This window comes from Cygnus atratus, chromosome 6 (assembly GCF_013377495.2).
Source record: "Cygnus atratus isolate AKBS03 ecotype Queensland, Australia chromosome 6, CAtr_DNAZoo_HiC_assembly, whole genome shotgun sequence".
NCBI lineage: Eukaryota > Metazoa > Chordata > Aves > Anseriformes > Anatidae > Cygnus > Cygnus atratus.
In genome coordinates this window covers 33,488,342-33,506,849 of record NC_066367.1, presented here as the reverse complement: position 1 = coordinate 33,506,849, position 18,508 = coordinate 33,488,342, and the positions used below count along the sequence as shown (strand labels likewise).

Sequence of the window (18,508 nt, the reverse complement as noted above, 5' to 3'; positions counted from 1 at the left end):
CTCCTTTATGAAAGGGGAATCCTTCCAGAAGGAAATTAAATGAAAACACAGTCTGAAAACTACATGAAGAAAGCAAACTCTGCCCTAAGCTCATACAAAAGGCACTTGACAGACATCTGCTCCTAATTTCTTGCAGGAAATACATGTTGTTAAAAAACTCCTACCCTAAATTGAAGGGTTCAACCATGTCAAGTCAGAAGAACAGCTCTCTCCCTCTCATTTTCCTCAAGTATCAAGTATCTTTTTTTGGATGTTGACCCAGCTTCACTGAGAAGCTCATTTAAATATCATTCATTTCACTGTGTAACAGGATTTTAAATAGCTGTGCTGAAAACTGACTGAACTGATATCTATCTATATATATTTTTTTTTAAAGGAAGCTTGCTGAGATTCTGAGCAAAGTCAGTTCAACTTTTCCCATACCTGGAACAATACAAAGATGAAGTTTTGTTGGTATCTGTAAGTCATTTTTTCCCCTCAACCACCTATGCTGAAAGCACGCCCTGTTTACTGAAAGCTGGCACTTTGTATCTCCCTGGCAAAGTTTGCATTATACCAAGCTAATGAGCTTTCAAGAACTGGATGATTTCCCAGCCTCTATCAATTAATCCAGCATCAATTATCTTAGGTGGGTTCAAATCAAGCTGTATAAACATAAAAATCAATCAACAATGCTAGTGGGATCCTCAGTTGACTATCAAAACAACAGGCAGAAGGAACTACTCAAGAAATTGTTTACCTCTTGCAAAATTCTGGAAGCTTTGAATCCAGTAAATAACTAAAAATAGTCTAACGAAGCAAACACCCTAGATCCACCATTTGGGTGGGAAAAAAAAGAAAGTCAACTTAGTTATACAGGACATAAGACATTTTTAACTAGCCAAATAGACTTCTACGATTTACTAAAAACATATATTCAATTACTTTTAGAAAAATGATTTAAAGAAGAACAAGAGTAGAGAATGTTACTGGAAAGCAGTTCTGTACAAAGCACAGATCTCCTCCTCACCTGACCTCAACTCAGTAAATCCAACTCAGGAATCCACAGCAGCCAAAGGAAAGCGTATTTGTTTATGCCAGATAAAGTGAAGAAAATATCTCAAAATTAAATTGATATACTAAAATTGATATGATCTAGTATCAAACCCAAAATATTTGTAACAGTGCTTAAAATGAGTATGTTTTTCAGAATGCAGCCACAATAGGCTCTGGTTGACAGTACATTCCTTTATGCATTTTGTGGGCTGTATCTCATCTTCCATTTCTCTTGCAGAATTAGAATTTTGATTCCAGGCTGAATAAATCATATGTCAATCATACCACATTTCCAGTTTCTTGAAGATGGGTGTTTGCAACCCATGAGGAACAAGCAAGATAAGGTATTCAGGGTAGTAAACGAAAGTATTTGAATATTCTGGTGCTCAATTTCATGAGCACCTGACAATTTTTAGGGACCAATCCGATAGCAATAACACTGGGGACAGCCAGGGGCAGGGGCATTGCAGGAGGGAGCGGTCCCAAGTTTTAGGGACCAGTCATTCTCCCACGATTGAAATGAATCAAACCTCAGAGTTGCACATGAGATGAGCGTCGTCGCATCCATCATATTAACATCTGTTAACTGGCGACAACTTTATGCCTTGTAAAGCCATTCTTTGCCAGCCTCAATTCCGTGCCTTCCCAGATGACTAAGGATATCAAAGCCTGCAATACAAGCCTCCGCATCCAGCTCTCACTGGGTGGGACAGGCACCAGCACACCTGGAATTTTAATTCTGATTTCTGCATTTGCTAAGCTTTGTTCCTATGGTACACCTTTATGTCCCCAATTGTAAAAACAATTTCTAGCTATTTTAGAATATATATTCCATAGTGAGTGCAAGTTAAGCAACTTCTTTATAACTGCAGCTCTCAGAGTTTTACTGACATGAGAAAATACCGTTAATAAAAGCTACATTAAAAATATATTTATGCTCCATTTAAAGTTGCTATAGGCACGATATCAAGACACTTTAAAAGCAAGTGTTGCAAAAAATTTGCATAATGAAAACAATGATCTGTTTTTTGCCTTAAAAGTTTTTTTTTTTTTTGAGACAAACTACTGTGCTTCACTTCCATCTAATTAATACAATGCAATCAACAAAATAAAGTGGATGTTAAGATAATTTACTGAACACATACTTCCACTGAAAGCCTGGATATATAGGGTTGTATTTGCATGTTCTTTTTTCCTAATTACCCCACAGATCATGTATATTAACTACAAAGTAAAGATCTGGAACATTTACATCCCTTCTACCAAACTGTGCTGTCCAACGAAGCTGGGTAACAACAGCTGAGGCACAAGAATGCAAATTCAGAAGCACGAAAAGCCTTGTGAAAAGGTACTACACAGATTTCTGCATTACGCTTGGGACTTCTCAGAGGTCAGACACGACATGGCAGACCTGAAAAGAGTGGTCTAAGGACTTGCAGTTTTCCATCCTTTTACTAAACTAGGCCTCAGTTTTAAATTCAGATAAGGGCTACAGTTTTAACAACCATAGCTAGCTTGTATAACACCAAAGGAAAAACCAGCATGGTGTATGGTTACTTGCGTTCCTGTACCAGTGAGTGGTGACAGCAATTTTCCGTGACACAGCAGAGGATGACTGAGAAATAAAACTGGAAAAATAGTTTCACTATTGGATGCAGAAGCATTTTCAACAGTTCAAAAGAAGCTGATCAGAATCTGTCTATTAAAAATTAGTAAGTCGTGTATTTTGGAAACAAAGACATGTAAATTCTGACAAAATCAGAACAGCTGAGGAGGCAAAGAAAGGCCTCACAGAACTCAGCTGTGGAACAGAAAAAAAAACAAAGGTTTGTGCTAGTATGGAAGGAAGAAGAATGTCAAAAAGCACGTCCAGTTGTTAAGAACAAACATTTCACCTAATTTCTCCAAGGGACTAGAATATTTGCTTAATTAGTATAAATCAGAAACAGAATTACACCTACTTAATACAACATTTACCTTGCTCCTATCAAACAATGAACGCACACAAGTCTTGCATTCACGCATCAGCCTCCATCACTTGGTGAGGTTTTTTTTTTTCTTCTCTTCTATTCTCCACAGTTTGCAAGTGCCTTTCCTGTTACACAGTAATATGCAGCTTGCTTTCTCCCAGTCTTTTACTGCCTTAGTTATCACCATCCACTAAGGATCTTCTATCCACATAGCAGTGATTATTTTTTATTGCAGAGATGATGGCAATTAAGATTAACATTCTTCTCCCCGCCCCACTCCATACTGCATGGATTGTAGAGTAAGAACAAGCCTGCCTTTTCTAAAATAGCCAGCATGAATTAGAGAGGTGTTAAATATTTTTTTTCCTTAAAAAAATGAAATAAAATTCCTACCATGAATAGCAAGCTCTATCATAAAAACCCCACCCCACAACAACAAAAAAACACCACCAGCAACAAAACACCTCCATAAGTGCTGACCATGCACTCCTCTACAAGTACTTTTCACGAGTGCCACTGATTTCCACTACCATTTGAATATCACTTAATGGCAATTTTAAACTATGACAATTCAAAAATCGTCCCTAATAACCCCTGTATCGGTTACACTACTTTCACACTACTTAAAAAGGCTGTGAAAGTTGCCCCATATACTGAGACATTTTTCTCATTCACGCTGTACACAACAGCAAAGGGGGGACTAGTGCACAACATCTGAAATCAATCTAGAATTTAGAGGCAAGCTTGTATTTCAAAATGTAACGACCAGTTTCTCAACTGCCAAGATTCAGAAGCATACCTGAATTCAAACCACAATACGTTTAGACAGAGAAGCAATCAAAGCTAGTTTCTTACTTGACTGTAGAGAAGTTAAATAGCAACTTACAAAACAAGTATATGCCATATGTATTTGCACTACCAGCGATCATAGTGCAAGTACCATTAACTCACTGACTTGGTTTATGTGCAGTTGCAAAGGCCTTAAACGAACAACATTCCGCTTCAAAAACGGCTGCCTACCTCCTACTCTGGAAATCCTCATCCTCAGACCACTGTTTTTAATTACGCTACTCTTGTAATGGCAGCACTCTGGTTCTGATGGACACTCCGAGACACAACGTTCACATCAACACTAGATGAAAAAGACAGCAAAGCTGCCTGCATCAAGAAGCCTTCATTACACAGTTGTACGGTTCCCAGTGTGCATGCTAGATAATTATATCAGCCACCGGATATTACTCCCACACAAGACCAAAACCAACCAACCAAAACCCCCTGGCAAACAAGCCAGAGCCCAAGCCCATAGCCACTGGCAGCTTAATTTCTCTGGACAGGAAAACTTGTTTGCAGGAAGGCAGATTTGCCTCTTGAGCCTCATAAGTTTCCACACTAATACTTGTTGAATGAGAAAATGTGAATGAGTTTCTTCTAAGTTACTGAACTGTAGGAAAATAAACCTTAAAATCATTTTTAATGTTGACTACTGGGATATTCCATTGATTAAAAGAGAGTATCAGCTCAGCTCTAACATCCACCAATGTTTCAGTAGCAGTTATTTCTCATATGTTACAGGAGAAGTATTTCATTTTAAGGATTTGCTTTCCATAAAATTATCTATTTACGCTGATGCCAACTTTAATAAAGCCAGCAGATATTAAAGAGTAAAACTGTATTGTTATTACAGTGGTCGACAAGATTTATTTGGAAGCAATTTAACCTAGCAAACAGAGCTTACTTCACTCAGCAGAATATTGAATTGCTAGTCATGAACAAAACTACTCCCCAAAGAACATTTTACTCAATTCTCAATAACAAGAATCTAATAAGCCACTGTCCTGGTTTTGCAAGGCACAAGAGAATACTAGCATACCCCATATCCCAATCACGATTTTTTATCAGAAAATTTTTTATTCATAACCCACAGATAAAAAAATCCTACAGGAAGTTAATTTCTTCCAAGCCTTATTAGAAATCCGCCCCTTTTCCCAAGTTATGACAGAAAATTTCAGTTTCCTTCCTCAATTCACCTGAGGTGCTTACTGTCCCCAGTGACCATGGGCAGCCTTGGCCAGGAGTTAGCCAGTTTATGCCACACACAAGACACCCCTCTTTTAGGGCTCTTATGCATAAACACTGTGTAGCTGAATTTCAGAGGTATCAAACATGCTGCCGTACCTGCTGAACTGGTGTTACGAACACTGCTGTGCTCCCCCTTAACACAAGATGTTTCCACAGCACTTCTCCCCTACCCGTCTCACTTGAAATCTGATGCTGTAATTTTTTTTGGGTACGTCTCCTACCTTACAAAGGCCGTATGTTTATGCGCATCACCTCCTCCAGGTATGCAAGAGGACAGCCTAAGCTTTCCCACCTGATAGATTACATACCAAAATTGACGAGTGGTGGAGAACTGAAGGAAAGGGAAGCTATGGGAGTACTCACTAGCAGCCAAGACAGGACAGTAAGTCCCCATCCTACCCCACCGTTGATGCAGGGAGGAAGGCTGGACTTTCTGCTGCTATCTAGGGCAGGACCTGGACCAACTGGCCTCAGCAGCTCCGCTGACTTGATTCCTCTGACACCTGGGGATTTGCATTACCTACATCTGCTTACTTTAGCCTTGTGCAGTACAGCTCTGCTCTAAAGAGTTACACCTGAGCCATTTGTAGCTCGAGAGCTCTAGATTGATCACCACTACTCAGGGTAGCCATGCTGAGGAGCAACACTTACCATTTTAGTGCCTTGACCAAACCATGTTATTACTAGATAGAGTATTACTGGTGCAGCATAGTCTCTGAAACTTGGTCAAGATTCAGCAATAACCAAAAGGTGATTTGAGTGCTAAGTTTTTCCCCTGTTCTGAAAAGGTTTGACTCAACTTCACATGTGCACTCAGGAGAACGTATGTAACGGATAGTTTGGCTTTCCCATGAAAACCACTTACACAACTCAAACGATTAAGAATGACTGACCCTCATGAATATAAATATACATTAATATAAATTGAGAAGTGAGGAAGAAACAATCATCCTACTCGCTTCCAAAAAAACGGCCAAGTTTTCCCAGCCTGAACCAAGGTAACATGTAAGAGGACCATGACAAAAAGAACATGACAAAGACTCATTTAACATGATATATTAGTGAAAAATAAAGTGAAAAGCTTCTTACCGGCATATCGTTTTTGCTATCAGGACAATTTTCATCCTTTTCCGCTTGGATCTGCTCCTGACTTCCTGATTTTATAAGGTTTTCATCTGGTTCTGTATCTTTAAATTCAGCTTCTGAACCCTTCATTGCATCAGTTTCATCTTTTACAGTAAGAATATCAGACATCCTCATTAGAAAAGATTATTTTAAAATTCTACAAGAAATATGGAACCTTTAGGACAAAGAAAAAGGGGGATCACTGAGGATTTTTAAATTAAATAAACGCATATACTTAAACAGCTATCCAAAATAGAAATGATTTCACTACCATGAAGATTTGCACTCCTGTTATGGTATTTCTCATTTCTTGTATCAGAGGGAAGGAGTGATCATCATATTTTCACCACTTTTATCAAGAGGCATATAACCACAGATATCTGTATGAGAGAACTAAACAGCTACACTGTGGGATAACACTTGCAGGTTTTCCCTCCTGTATTTAAAAATAAACGCTTGAACATTTCATCGCTCCAAATCAAATTAGATTCTAACAGAAACAGGGGAAGATTTTCTCATTTGAAAGGAAGAAGGAATTACAGGCAGGTTTACTTTGAAAGGGTTGAGAGTAAACAGACAAATGACAGTGTACCAAGAGTGCAAATACACTAAGTTTCATTAAATCATTTTAAGTCTCCTGGCTGCCAATAACAAAGGGGCAAGTACTGAATGTAATGAAATGTAATGAAACTGGTCCTGATAAAATTAAGCACTCCCAGAAGCAATAAAGACAAAATAGCTTTGGCAATTATAATAATCACCATTATCAATAATTACTAATAACAATAATTTATAATAAATATAGAGAACTCTAATGATTAAAGCTAGTAACAGAACCATCTCAGTTTTCCCTACGAAATACCAAATACAACTTATTCCTATGACTCAGTTGCAGTGTAAGATGTAAAATCAAGAATTCTCCATTTCTTTAAAGAAAAAGAGTAAGTTCTGCATGCTTAAAGTCTTTTATAGGGAAATAATAAAAATAAGAGTATAGAAAAGTCTAAGCAAATATCTGATTTATTACCTGATGTGTTCTACAGTTTGGGGATTGTGGTCTACCACAAAAATAAAATAAAATAATCCAAAGTTCCTTTCCACAGTTGTCAACCAAGATGTCAGTTGTAATGAACCATCTGGAATCTGGCAGGAGGAGTCCCATGTCCTTATCCCCAGTGTAGAGTCTTGAACAGAACTATGTTGTCTTGAATCAGCAAGAACATCCCTTCCAAATGCCTAAATAAACAAACAGATTTTAAAAATCAACAAAGAAAATACATGATAATTATGTTTAGGGGGAGGGGACCAACACAAAAACTTGAACTCATTTAAAGAAAAAACAAACAGAATAAATGTGCATTTCTCATATGACTTGCTTAGGCTAGCAGCAACAGCTAGATTTTTCACCAGGCTTCCAAAAATATTTCTATATTACAGAGTTAACAAGTAGTCATAATAAGCATTTTGTTAGCATCCCTAGTGAAACTGTTTCTATAAACAAGCAGGTATCTTCCAGAAGAGTCTGAAAAGACAGTTTGTAATAAGAAACCCAGTAGGTGTGGAGGAGTAATAGCCATGAAAGCACAGAAAATCCTGTAAACATAAGCAATTCTCTTTTTGTCATACTTAATAATCTACAAGCAGAACACAAAATCTGCAACCTGAATTACAGGCAACCTGAATTACAGAAGACATTTTTTTATTTTATTTAATAAAGGAACTGCCCTTGAATGCGGGTTTACAAATTTCTAGAAAACCAACACTGTTCCATCTCCCCTCTTTTACAGATTTGCTTTCCTGAGAAATAATTATCACCACTGCCCACATTGAAGCATGTGTTTGAAGTGGTAGGCAACGAAAGAGACATCTAATATCAAACGAAACACAACCCATGAAGGTAGCAGAAATACCCTAAAACAAATAAATAACTACCTTTCAAGCCTGTGAAAGATATGCTGAAAAGGATCTCTATATTGCATTCCCCAGACACTTTTCTCACAACTACACAGGTGCTTATTAAAAACAGCACAAATGCTAATAAAGATCAAGAATACCTTCTGTCACCCCAGCTGAACTACTTCATTTCCATGTCAGTAACAAGATCATTAGAATGACTTCAGGAAAATAAACAAGTGAAAAACATCCAAATTGTTTGAGTTGAAATAAGAAACCAATGAGCCATTTATTCCATGGCTATAATCGCAATTTTAATCGATTTAAGTAAAGAACCCACATTAAACTGTTCTCTTAGAACATGAGTTGCCTTACAGGAAGGAAGAAGGGACCAAAAGACCTGCTCTGAAAGATTTTAAATGTCTCCAACAAGCTACAGTTGGTCACTAGAAAGCAATTAATAGCAAAATTACAAGGTCAGGCTGTGACAGTGCCCAGCCCTTCCTCAGTTTTACTGTCTGTCAATACAATAATTCTGCAGTTTAATATAAAGTAACAGAAAGCTAGCTAAATATATCACTGACTTTACAAGAGAAAAGCTGCGTCTTGTTTCCCCAAATACCTACAGAACCGAAGATGGACAGTAGGCTTTACAATGAAAGGAAAGCAAGCAAATACTTCACATTCTCCACATTCCCCCACAGCAGCTCTCACCAGCCTTTATTCAAATTGCTTTGTATACACCCAGAGATACTACAATGTCGTGCTGGAAAACAATAACTGGAAAAACAGCACAAGACAACACTTCAGAAGATACATGCAAATAATGAATATTGTATTCCTCCCACATGCACCTCATTCTCCTCCCAAAAAAACATGCAAGAAACCAAAACCCACCAGCCTGTAAAAAGAGATTTGAGTAGGAAGGATGTTAAATTATCATTTAAACGGTGTTCAGCTTTTAACACCTCCTCCTGAAGCACTAAGGGATCTTAATTCATCATTCATTCATCACCCTCAGTATCTCAGTGTCAAGTACTCCAGTACTCCTCCCGGTACGACCCAGGAGACTGCGGCAGTGGCACAGTGGCCCACAGGCTGCCAGGTTGCCCTGGAGGTGAGATTAAAGCCCAGCAACAAATTCTGTTTTAGATCTGAAGAAACAAACAGTTTGATAAGGGACAGGAGATGCTACAAACATTTTGGCTTAATAAATTTCATTTAAAAGAAGCATGAAAAAAAAAGGTAAAACAATGGGCTGTGATTCAAGCTTGTAAGTTTTTTGACATCCTACTTACTGAATCATTAATGGGGGAGAAAGGATTACAGATGACAGAACAAATTGGAAGTAACAAGGCACAGGAAGGCAACAAAGCAGGAACTTCATGTGCTGCAGACAAACCACAGACCATCCTTATGAACCCCCCCCTCCCCTTTCACCTCCCCGTGTATCTGAACACTCACTTCTTGTGTCCCACGCAGGGCAGGAAAAAGCAGCAAGAAGGCTGACCTCAGGAATCACCCTACTGTTTGGAGGGAAAACAGGTTCTAGCAAGCAAATGTGCATTTTCTGATTTTCACTTTATTGCTGCAGTCCACAAACACACTGTAGTCGCATTAACATTTTGGCACGGGAGGAGTATTCAACAAGTATGTTTGACAATTCTGTCTTCTCTTGGCTACCGAAGGATGAAGTATTTATATTAAATCCCAATACTGGCTATACACTGGATGGCAATAAGCTATCCAAAGTTATCCCTAAAATCCAAACGATTGAAAAGATCAGATTTAAACACTAGCAGTAGAACATCACCTGGTTTTCCCTTAAAAATCCCTACCAAAACTGCTAGCAATATGTTTCATGAAAAAAGCCTTCCAATTTTAGCATCTTTTATAGGTGGCAACAAAGGGCACCTTCTTCACTAGATGGAAAGCACAGGGACAGCTGTTGCAGGAATTCAGTTTAGACAGCACTTATGGGAGGAGTATAACACCTTATACTTATGTTCTTCAACCTCTGCGATTACTTGCAACTTACATTTGTTTGCTGAAATGTACACGCTTCCTTTTTCATCACATTGATAACACTATACCACCAATCACCCTAAATTCTTTTACTTCTTCTGAAAAGCAGAAACGACTTCTTCTAGACACTATTCTGAAAGTGCCCCTTTTCAGAGGGAAAATTATTATCAGCTGCGAGATGGTTGCCTAGCACTAGCTAGGCATATGCTTCGGGCAGCAAAAAAGAACAAAAATTATCAATGTTGAGCTTTTACTGCTTTCTTTTGTACAATCCAGAGAACAAGTGATAAAAAAAGACATCAAGCGAAGCCACTGATGAGTTTTATGACAGAATCATGATGTGGGAAACCACTGGATCCTTTGTTTCAGTATCTGACTTGAAAAGCATCATTTGCAAACCACTAAATTGACTTGTAATGAGCGAGGATATTTCTGGGAACAGGATCTACTCAACTTAATCCAATTTCTGTAATAGGCATCAAGAGTTCTATCTGCTCCTTGGTAGGCAATGGAGATGGAGATAGGAAGCTTTGCTTTGCCCATGACAGAAAAAAATCGATTCTTTTTCTTTTGAAAAGAAGACAAAGACAGAAGGTGATTTTCCGTTCCTTGTTGAAGCAATTGCTGATACCATCACAGTTGGGAAAAAAAAGAAAACAAAACACCGAACAGCTGTCTAAATAATTGTTATCAATCAAATGCAGGGCAGGAAATTGGATTTAGAAGGGTGGGGGGGAGAAATTATATTCAACGTGCAAAGTGGACACACTGTCAGCAGAAAGGGAAAACTAAGATTTCTTTCTTGAACACGTTCATTAGATATTTCACCAGAATTCTTGCACAGGTCTAAAGAGTATCCCTTGCTGGGTACAATACCTCTCTCGTTTTTGTTAGAAGTGTGCCTAACCTTTAACCTGACAGCCTAAATCACAGCCAGAGCTAAATTCCCAGTGAGGCTTGTTGCAAGTCATTCAGAAATTTCCGAACTGTACGCAGCCATTTGCCTTGTCTCAGCACTCAGCATTTGCTCTAGGTTCAGATAAAGCTGTACCTCTCTTCAGGAGCTGCTTTATATCCAAGCACTAAAGGCTGGAACTTGATTATCCATCTGTACTCGCCCTGAAACCAGATATTCACATTTATGTAAATATAGAGAAAGCCATGCTTGCTGCAACGCTTACCTTTGCTGGCATATTAAAAAAAAAGTGAAAATGAATATTTAAACTTGAGACAGCAATCGAGCTGTCTATCCTAGCAGTAGAAGGCCAGCAACCCTGGGCAAGCCAGGCGAGATATAAGATCAAGCAGGAATTGGGGGAAGGTAATAGCAAACGTTAAGGCACAGAGATGGCAGTAAGCAAGGCTCGTACCTGCCCCAGCTTCCTGCACACATATGGAAGCCTGCATCATTCTGTTACAGGTCACTGTGCATTTTCCATATGCTAAATGTGAGAAGAGATACAAACAGAAAGTGATTCTCCCTGGTACCTCTACATTTCCTGTACGCTTACAAAAACACTTCATACTTCCAAACACTCCATGTCTTTCAGAAAAGCAAACCTAGGAAGGATGAACATCGGATGTAACACAAAAGTTGTCTAACCAGCATCAGGAATTCCCCACTGAGAACTGCAAGAACGGTCTTCACCATGAAATTAAGTAAAGAGCCTGGGCACCGCACTCAAAGCTTAGCTGGGATACAGCTGAGGACAAACTAAATCAGTCCAATAAAACATATAAACAATTGCACAGTTTTGCTGCTGGTTTGCTTTTGCTGCATTTTATTTCCCATTTCTGCTAGCTTGGAGTCACAGAGTCATTCCTCTACTTAAAAGAAATACATGCACACAAGCCCAGAGGAATCACGGTGGTAGGTTATTTTCTATACTCTGCATGCTGTATTCCATGAAACCGAGAAGAATCAACACTGGGTTTACTTGCCTCTATTCTCTGTGAAGCAGGATTATAAGGATTAATCTTCCCTAGAGAGGAAGTATCAGGAAGGAAAAAAATGCAGAAAAATGCTCTGTACTAAACAACAATTACCTTCACTACAAAAAGACTAGACTAGCATTGCCCTTGTAAGAAGGTGTACTGTCTACATGCCAATTTGTAGATTCCCCTCAAGATTTTTCCTTTGGGAGAGCTGAGCTTGCTAGAGGATCCATATTATTTCAAAATGTCTGTTCCAGAAGTAGCTACATGAAGAAAAAAATAAGACAAAAACACTAGCATCATAAGCTTCTTACCATAACTTACATGTGCACCATAACTTACACATGAGGTAACTCCCTCCAGCGTAAGTGGAAGAACTGACTGATGAGCACAGCAAAGTCTCAGGGAACAGTCTTGATGTATCCTTAGCAGTTTGGTGACACAAGCCTTTCTCGGATGGGGAAGTATGATCTTTTTTCCTCCCTTCTCTCTTCACTGAGAGAAATTCAGGACCTTCCCCACAAAGAAAAAAGATCTCTGAAGACACCTATATAAAATTTTGCCTTGCCACACAAGAACCTTTCCAGCTATTTTTCACCTCAATTATTCTCGGCAACACTTAAGCACAATATAAACCTATTTGTATTAGCAGCATAACCTCAGGGTTTCTATGATTAGAACAAACACCAACCTACCCAACCAACCAAAAACACAAAAAGTTACATGTGTTTCTTTGTTAGGATGAAAGAGGAAAACATTTATGCCTTAAGCAAAAAGATATTGATCAAAATTAGCTCATTCTTATGTTAACAAAACCTATGGGTATAACGAAAAGAGAATTACTGCATCCAGCTACTGCTTAGTTCTTGAGGATCACCACCTCTATTCAGTTCTTAGACAAACGCAAAGTGGAAACAGTTACTTTTGGCAAGTAAGACTGGTTATTCAGGCAGGTAAATCAACAAAAACCACTGCTGTTAAAAAGCGAAGGTCTCACTTCTTCCTTCCCCCCATCCCTCTGCCCCATGCTACTGGAGTGTGGTCCCACCTCTACCGCTGCACCTGCTGAACTCTTCCCTGCCGTGAGTCACCACAAATGGACTGAGAACCACGAAGGCCATTAGCTAAGGTAGGTTTTTGCTGGCTACCAAGTTCCCGTGGTGCACAGGAAGGCTTTTATGAGTGCTAGCCAGCATGAAGTTAGCAACAAGAGGAACGGAGAAAGAACCATACGTCCCTCTTTTTGCAGGCGCGACTTAGGTGAGGTCTGCAACAGGGGTCAGGTAAGGACAGTGCAATAGCAGCAGTGCAATTAAACTACAGCTATGTGAAGGTGCAGATTAATATTTTTGGGAAAAAAACAGAAAATTCTATATATTACCTGATAGCCTGGTGATAAATTCCAAGACAAAAAGATTAGCAAAATGCTGGGCACCTGTATTTGGAAGAGATTAGTCCTGCTGGGAACCTGAATTAGGGCAGGTTCCCTATTAAGCTATGATATTGTGCAGAAATCATTAATAGCACGGCATTTAAATAAGGACTTTATCCATTTTTGAAGCATGAATCAAAAAAATCCCTGATTGCTTACATTTACGTACCGAAAAACGCTGTACAGATGAATCCATGCTGCACTGACTTCACCACATTTAAATCAAAGCTGTATGCTTTTCCCAGTGCTGCTATCTACAGAGATGTTTAGGTTACACACTAATCAGTTGACAACTGAAAGCTATTTACTGCATTAGCATTAGAAGATACTTTTTATTTGTTTCAATTAGCAAGCTATTTAGTAATCAGATTTTCAAAGAAACAGTATGATGATGAATGCAAATACAAAAGCATACCATGGAGCTGCTCTGCCTCTTACAAAATTAATTAAGGGCTGGATACATTCCCCTGTCAGTGCAAATTATGCCCTACCTCCTATGGAGCGTGTAGACGTCACTAAAAAAAGCCAAAGCCAACTAGACAAAAATAGCACCAAATTCAGCACAGGATATTTGCAGCCTTACTTGAGCAACCTGTCTCCAAAGGAAATGCAGAAGACAGAAGGAAATCCCAGAGTTGCAAACCTGATAAAAGGCTCCTCTAGGCATGCTCTAGCTAATCTTGCTGCACTGGCTTTATATAGCTGGTCTCTTATTTAAGCCACAACAGCAAGATTCGGCAGAATATCTCTCTCAAGCATCTGTCTGCTTCAAACCTACGCAACCTGGGTACAGGTGAGCAGCACTTCATTATTTCAACACAATAATGCTGCACATCAGAAAAAAAATAAAGAGAAACCTGTCCTCACAGTCCTGGAGTTCATTACGCTAAAAGACCTCTGTAGCATGCAAAACTTGCCAGGAAACCAAGAATCTCCCAAACAATTTTAAAAATAATACAGTTATCAGGCTATCAGCTGGACACTACCGTTGTTCACAGAACTGCTGACAGCCAAAAAGAGGACACCTTTCACAGCAACAGGCAAGTGAGAAGCCAAGATGCATTATATGCAGCTGGCACCCTGTCTGCATCCGCCCCCCTTTATATATATATATCTATATATAAATTCTGAGCAATAACCTAAGCTTTTTTAACCCTACCTTACCTACTCTTAGTCCCCTACTGAATGTAAAAGAAACCCTTATGTGACAGTGACAAAGAATATCAAAATAGCCCTTTCAGGAATACACCCGCATACATGAGAATAAGGAGTTTAAGACCCAGCAAGGCTAGAGTGATCTTTACCTGTAACTCGAAATTTCTGCCCTAGGAGGGTTTCCATGCACACTGACTGAAAGCATTGGCACCATACAGCACTGCTGCAGTCACCTGGAGCACTGGGTCCTCACGAGGGTCAGCCGTTCCACTCCACACACAGTGCTGCTGCTCTCTTATTAGTTCTATTCTTGGACTTCACTTTGGACTTTTAGGATATGAACGATCAGAGCCAAGTACAGCCAAGGAAGTAAACAACCATGCCGGCTTCCTCCTGGTGAACGAAACAGTCCTCAGCATGCAGCCACTGCTGCAGCGTAAGGCGTCAAAGAGGTTCCCCCTAAGGTGCTTCCAGCTAACAACTAAATCTTTCAGACTTCAGGTGGTTTTGTACGGTGCCAAAATATGCACTTCTAATATAAAAAATTCAGACAACCATAATCATTTAGGAGAAGAAAAAGGCTGGCATACTAGACTGTCTAAAAAAAATGCAATCCTTGTTTGCCTCGGGGAACTATACATCATCCTGACCAACAGATGTCCTCCAACAGACCAGGAAAGTTCAGTCCACATGTTTCAACAGATGCAGGGTTGCTGATGAAATTAGAATTCTAACATTGAACAATTGTGTTGGATGAAAACCAACTTGACTAGCTGATGTGTATTGTTATAAAACACAACTCTGTGGCTAGTCGACTCTCATTCGAGTAACTGAAATAATCCAAGTAGTTTATACGGCATTTGAACTTGTAGTGATGTTAGGACCAGTTCCGTTCTCACCTTGCTTTTTTGGCTGAAGAGGGAGACAGAGGGAAAGAAAAGAATTTTTGAAACAGGCTTCAAGACAGATGAAAACTATTTTTGATATCACTGTTTCACAGGCAAGCACCTGCACTGGACACCTTATGTCGGCAGACAAAAGCCATTTAGCCTGAACATTATAGCATTACCCTTTCAAAAACCACACACTTAGAAACAACAAAGCATTAGGCTAGTAGAAAGTAAGTATTGAACAGCCAAGCCTCTCCTCCCCATTTTTTGCATGCCTAAGACAGGAGGAAAAACTATTTAGAAATCCCTACGAAATAAAACATGGCTTATCTTTAGTTTTGCTACCGTAGTTCAGTTGGCTTGGGAAGTAAAAAAATGAATGCCCTTCTCACAAGACATTGCTGTACCAAGAAAAGCTCTGTACATGTAACTGTGCTGACGACGATTTTGCTGGCTTAGGTTTCTCTGAACGATGTAAGCTAACTGGCAGCAGAAAGACTCCCCCTGGCTCTTAAGCTGTTTCTGCTCTGGGAGCTCTGCTGCAGATGTATGCAGTCCTGCAGCCATATCCCCACACCAACTTCAAGCCACTTCACGTTTCAAACAAACTCCAACCGCCCACTTTCTATTCTTAGTTTGTTTAAACACGTAACATCAACTTCAAAATAGTAAGAACGATGTTTTTCCTCAGAATGTTGAAAAAGGTATTTTAAAAAAGGGTCTCTAGGGGCCAAAGATACTAAAGATCATGAAATAGGTTCGGTAATAAAAAAAGCTATGAAACGAAAGCGTCAACAGGCATTTCCCCCCCCCTTCCCCAAGATAAGAGTCACACACTTGGTGAATTACCACACCATTATGGTCTCACCTAGCAAAAGTACAATGAAGATATAAAAAAACAACAAAAAAAACCAGAAAATTCACACAAAGACAAAGAAACAACATGACAACAAATGACAAATGCCACAAGTGTTTCCATGGGCTGATATCGATATGCTCACCTATGCGTTATTTCCATAGCTTCACTAAATATTACTTCACAGACACAAGACACACACATATTATTTGGCAGCTTAAAAAAAAAAAACAAAGATCCGCTCATTATAAATATCAGTTAATACCAAATCAAAGTTTTAAAACCATCTACCTAATTGATTCTTTAGCAGTGTTCAGTCTATGACAAAGCCATAGGAATTCTGATGTCTGCTGTGTCAGTGAGGAAACTTCAAAAAAATTGAAGTGACCATTGATCTCCATGAAATTAACTGCCACAAGTTTTAAATAACCACCCAAAACTATTTGGTATCTCAAGAAAAGGAGATTTAGTCCACAATAAAGTTGTCAACATCCTGCAAAGGAAAACATTTCTGTGTAGCCTACTGTAAATAGTCTTGCTATCTTGATTTGAAGTCTATTCAGTTCAAAGGTTTTCACAAAAAAAAATCTCAATCTTACTTACAGTTACTCATTCCAATGGAAAAAACCAGTAGCACTGTTAAAAAGACACCTCCATTTTTGCAAACTAGGAAACTGTCTGGTTTTGTCAGAACATAAAGGTTTTCCAATCCTAGCACCACTTGAATAACCAATAAATAAGAGTTAGCAAGAATGCCATTATTAAACCAGATGATATAAGAAAAAGGATTATTTTAAAGTTAAATGTTTACAGAAAAGAGATTTAGGCACCAATCATCTGTGTTAATTGATGAGGCCTTAAAATGGCTTTGTGGCAAAAAGGAAAACCAAATGCAAACTGTGGTTTGTCTGCAGACATTTTCTTCTCCTCCTTTCAGGTATTATTTAAGCACTACTTCTGAACTGACATACCTGCATCCTATAGGCGCGTTACATCCCTACGCAGTCCCTGAAGGCATACTTTCCATCACTTCTCATAGGAGGCTGTCTGCACTTTTAGGGAGCTTACAGCACAGGCACTCAGCTGATGCCTGGGCACTGGCAGGGCCATGCTGAAGCAGTCGAGGCACTGGCTGAAGCCACTCAGACAATAGGAAAGCAAGAGCAGAGCGCCGTGCTGCCAGTGGCACCTACACGTCACCATGCACCACCACCAGCATGCACGGAGCCTACAGCGAGCTCCTCGTTAGCAATTCACAAGCAACTGATAAAGCATCAGAAGCCGTGACTGTGCTGTAAGATGGCTGTAGGGATTGTAATCACTTGCACTATTACCATTCTCTAACACAGCAAGACTGCTCCCAGAATAAAAATTTGTTCTACGCTAAAATAAATTCTGATATTTGAGACAAAAGTAGCATAAAACCATTTTGAAAGATATTATCTTCCTTTCTAAATATTTTTAGATCTTTGGTTTGACACTGTGAACATAACTACAACAAAATATCAGTAAGTTAGTTCCCAGTGCTAGCAGCTAAATGCAGTTTTTTCCTCAGCAGTACAAATGCCATGATATTTTCTGAACTGGCACACAGCTGCTATCAGAACACAAGTAAAGAAGAAAAACGCTGTCAAACAGAAGGGTAGAAAAAAGACAGACAGCTAGTACGATATGCTAATTATCCTACTTCCAAAGTCAGTACCAGGCTTCTCTCATCTTCTTGTGAGAAGCTGCTATCACCACCCCATCTGTACTGTAGCACCACCACACAGCTCAACAGTACTTCTGCAGAACGACAATCCCTGGCTGCACCGCTGGCTCTCCAGCTACCGCATACCAAGTCAAGCTGGAAGGCAAATGCAGCAGTGTTTCTCACTTGGGGCTCCACGGAGGGGAGGCAAAAAACAGACAAAAAGATCTTTCGGTACTGAGGCTGCTACTGCCTGTTACAGGTCTAAACCATCCTTGGTGTTCTCTTCTGCCACCTCTGTGCTCTACCTTTAAAGCCCCCATTCCCCCACTGCTGCAAAGTGGGGGTAGCGCTCACTCCATGCAGCTCTGCTGTCATCTCTCACCAGCTGAGTCTAGCGGCTTTTTGTTGTTTTATTTTTTT

General features: G+C 39.4%; 1 protein-coding gene across 11 annotated transcripts in view; it reads right to left on the bottom strand.

Annotated features, from left to right (window-relative positions):
- The window catches only part of R3HDM1 (R3H domain containing 1), an 81,000-nt gene that overhangs the window by 43,727 nt on the left and 18,765 nt on the right, over positions 1 to 18,508 (bottom strand). For all 11 annotated transcript variants that reach the window (XM_035556026.2, XM_035556024.2, XM_035556029.2 and 8 more), the window contains 2 exons: positions 7,237 to 7,445; positions 6,174 to 6,384 (listed from right to left, as the gene is read on the bottom strand). In XM_035556026.2, coding sequence (XP_035411919.1) covers positions 6,174 to 6,344 — 171 coding nt within the window. In that variant the 5' untranslated portion in view covers positions 6,345 to 6,384; positions 7,237 to 7,445. The remainder of the gene's footprint in view (positions 1 to 6,173; positions 6,385 to 7,236; positions 7,446 to 18,508) is intronic.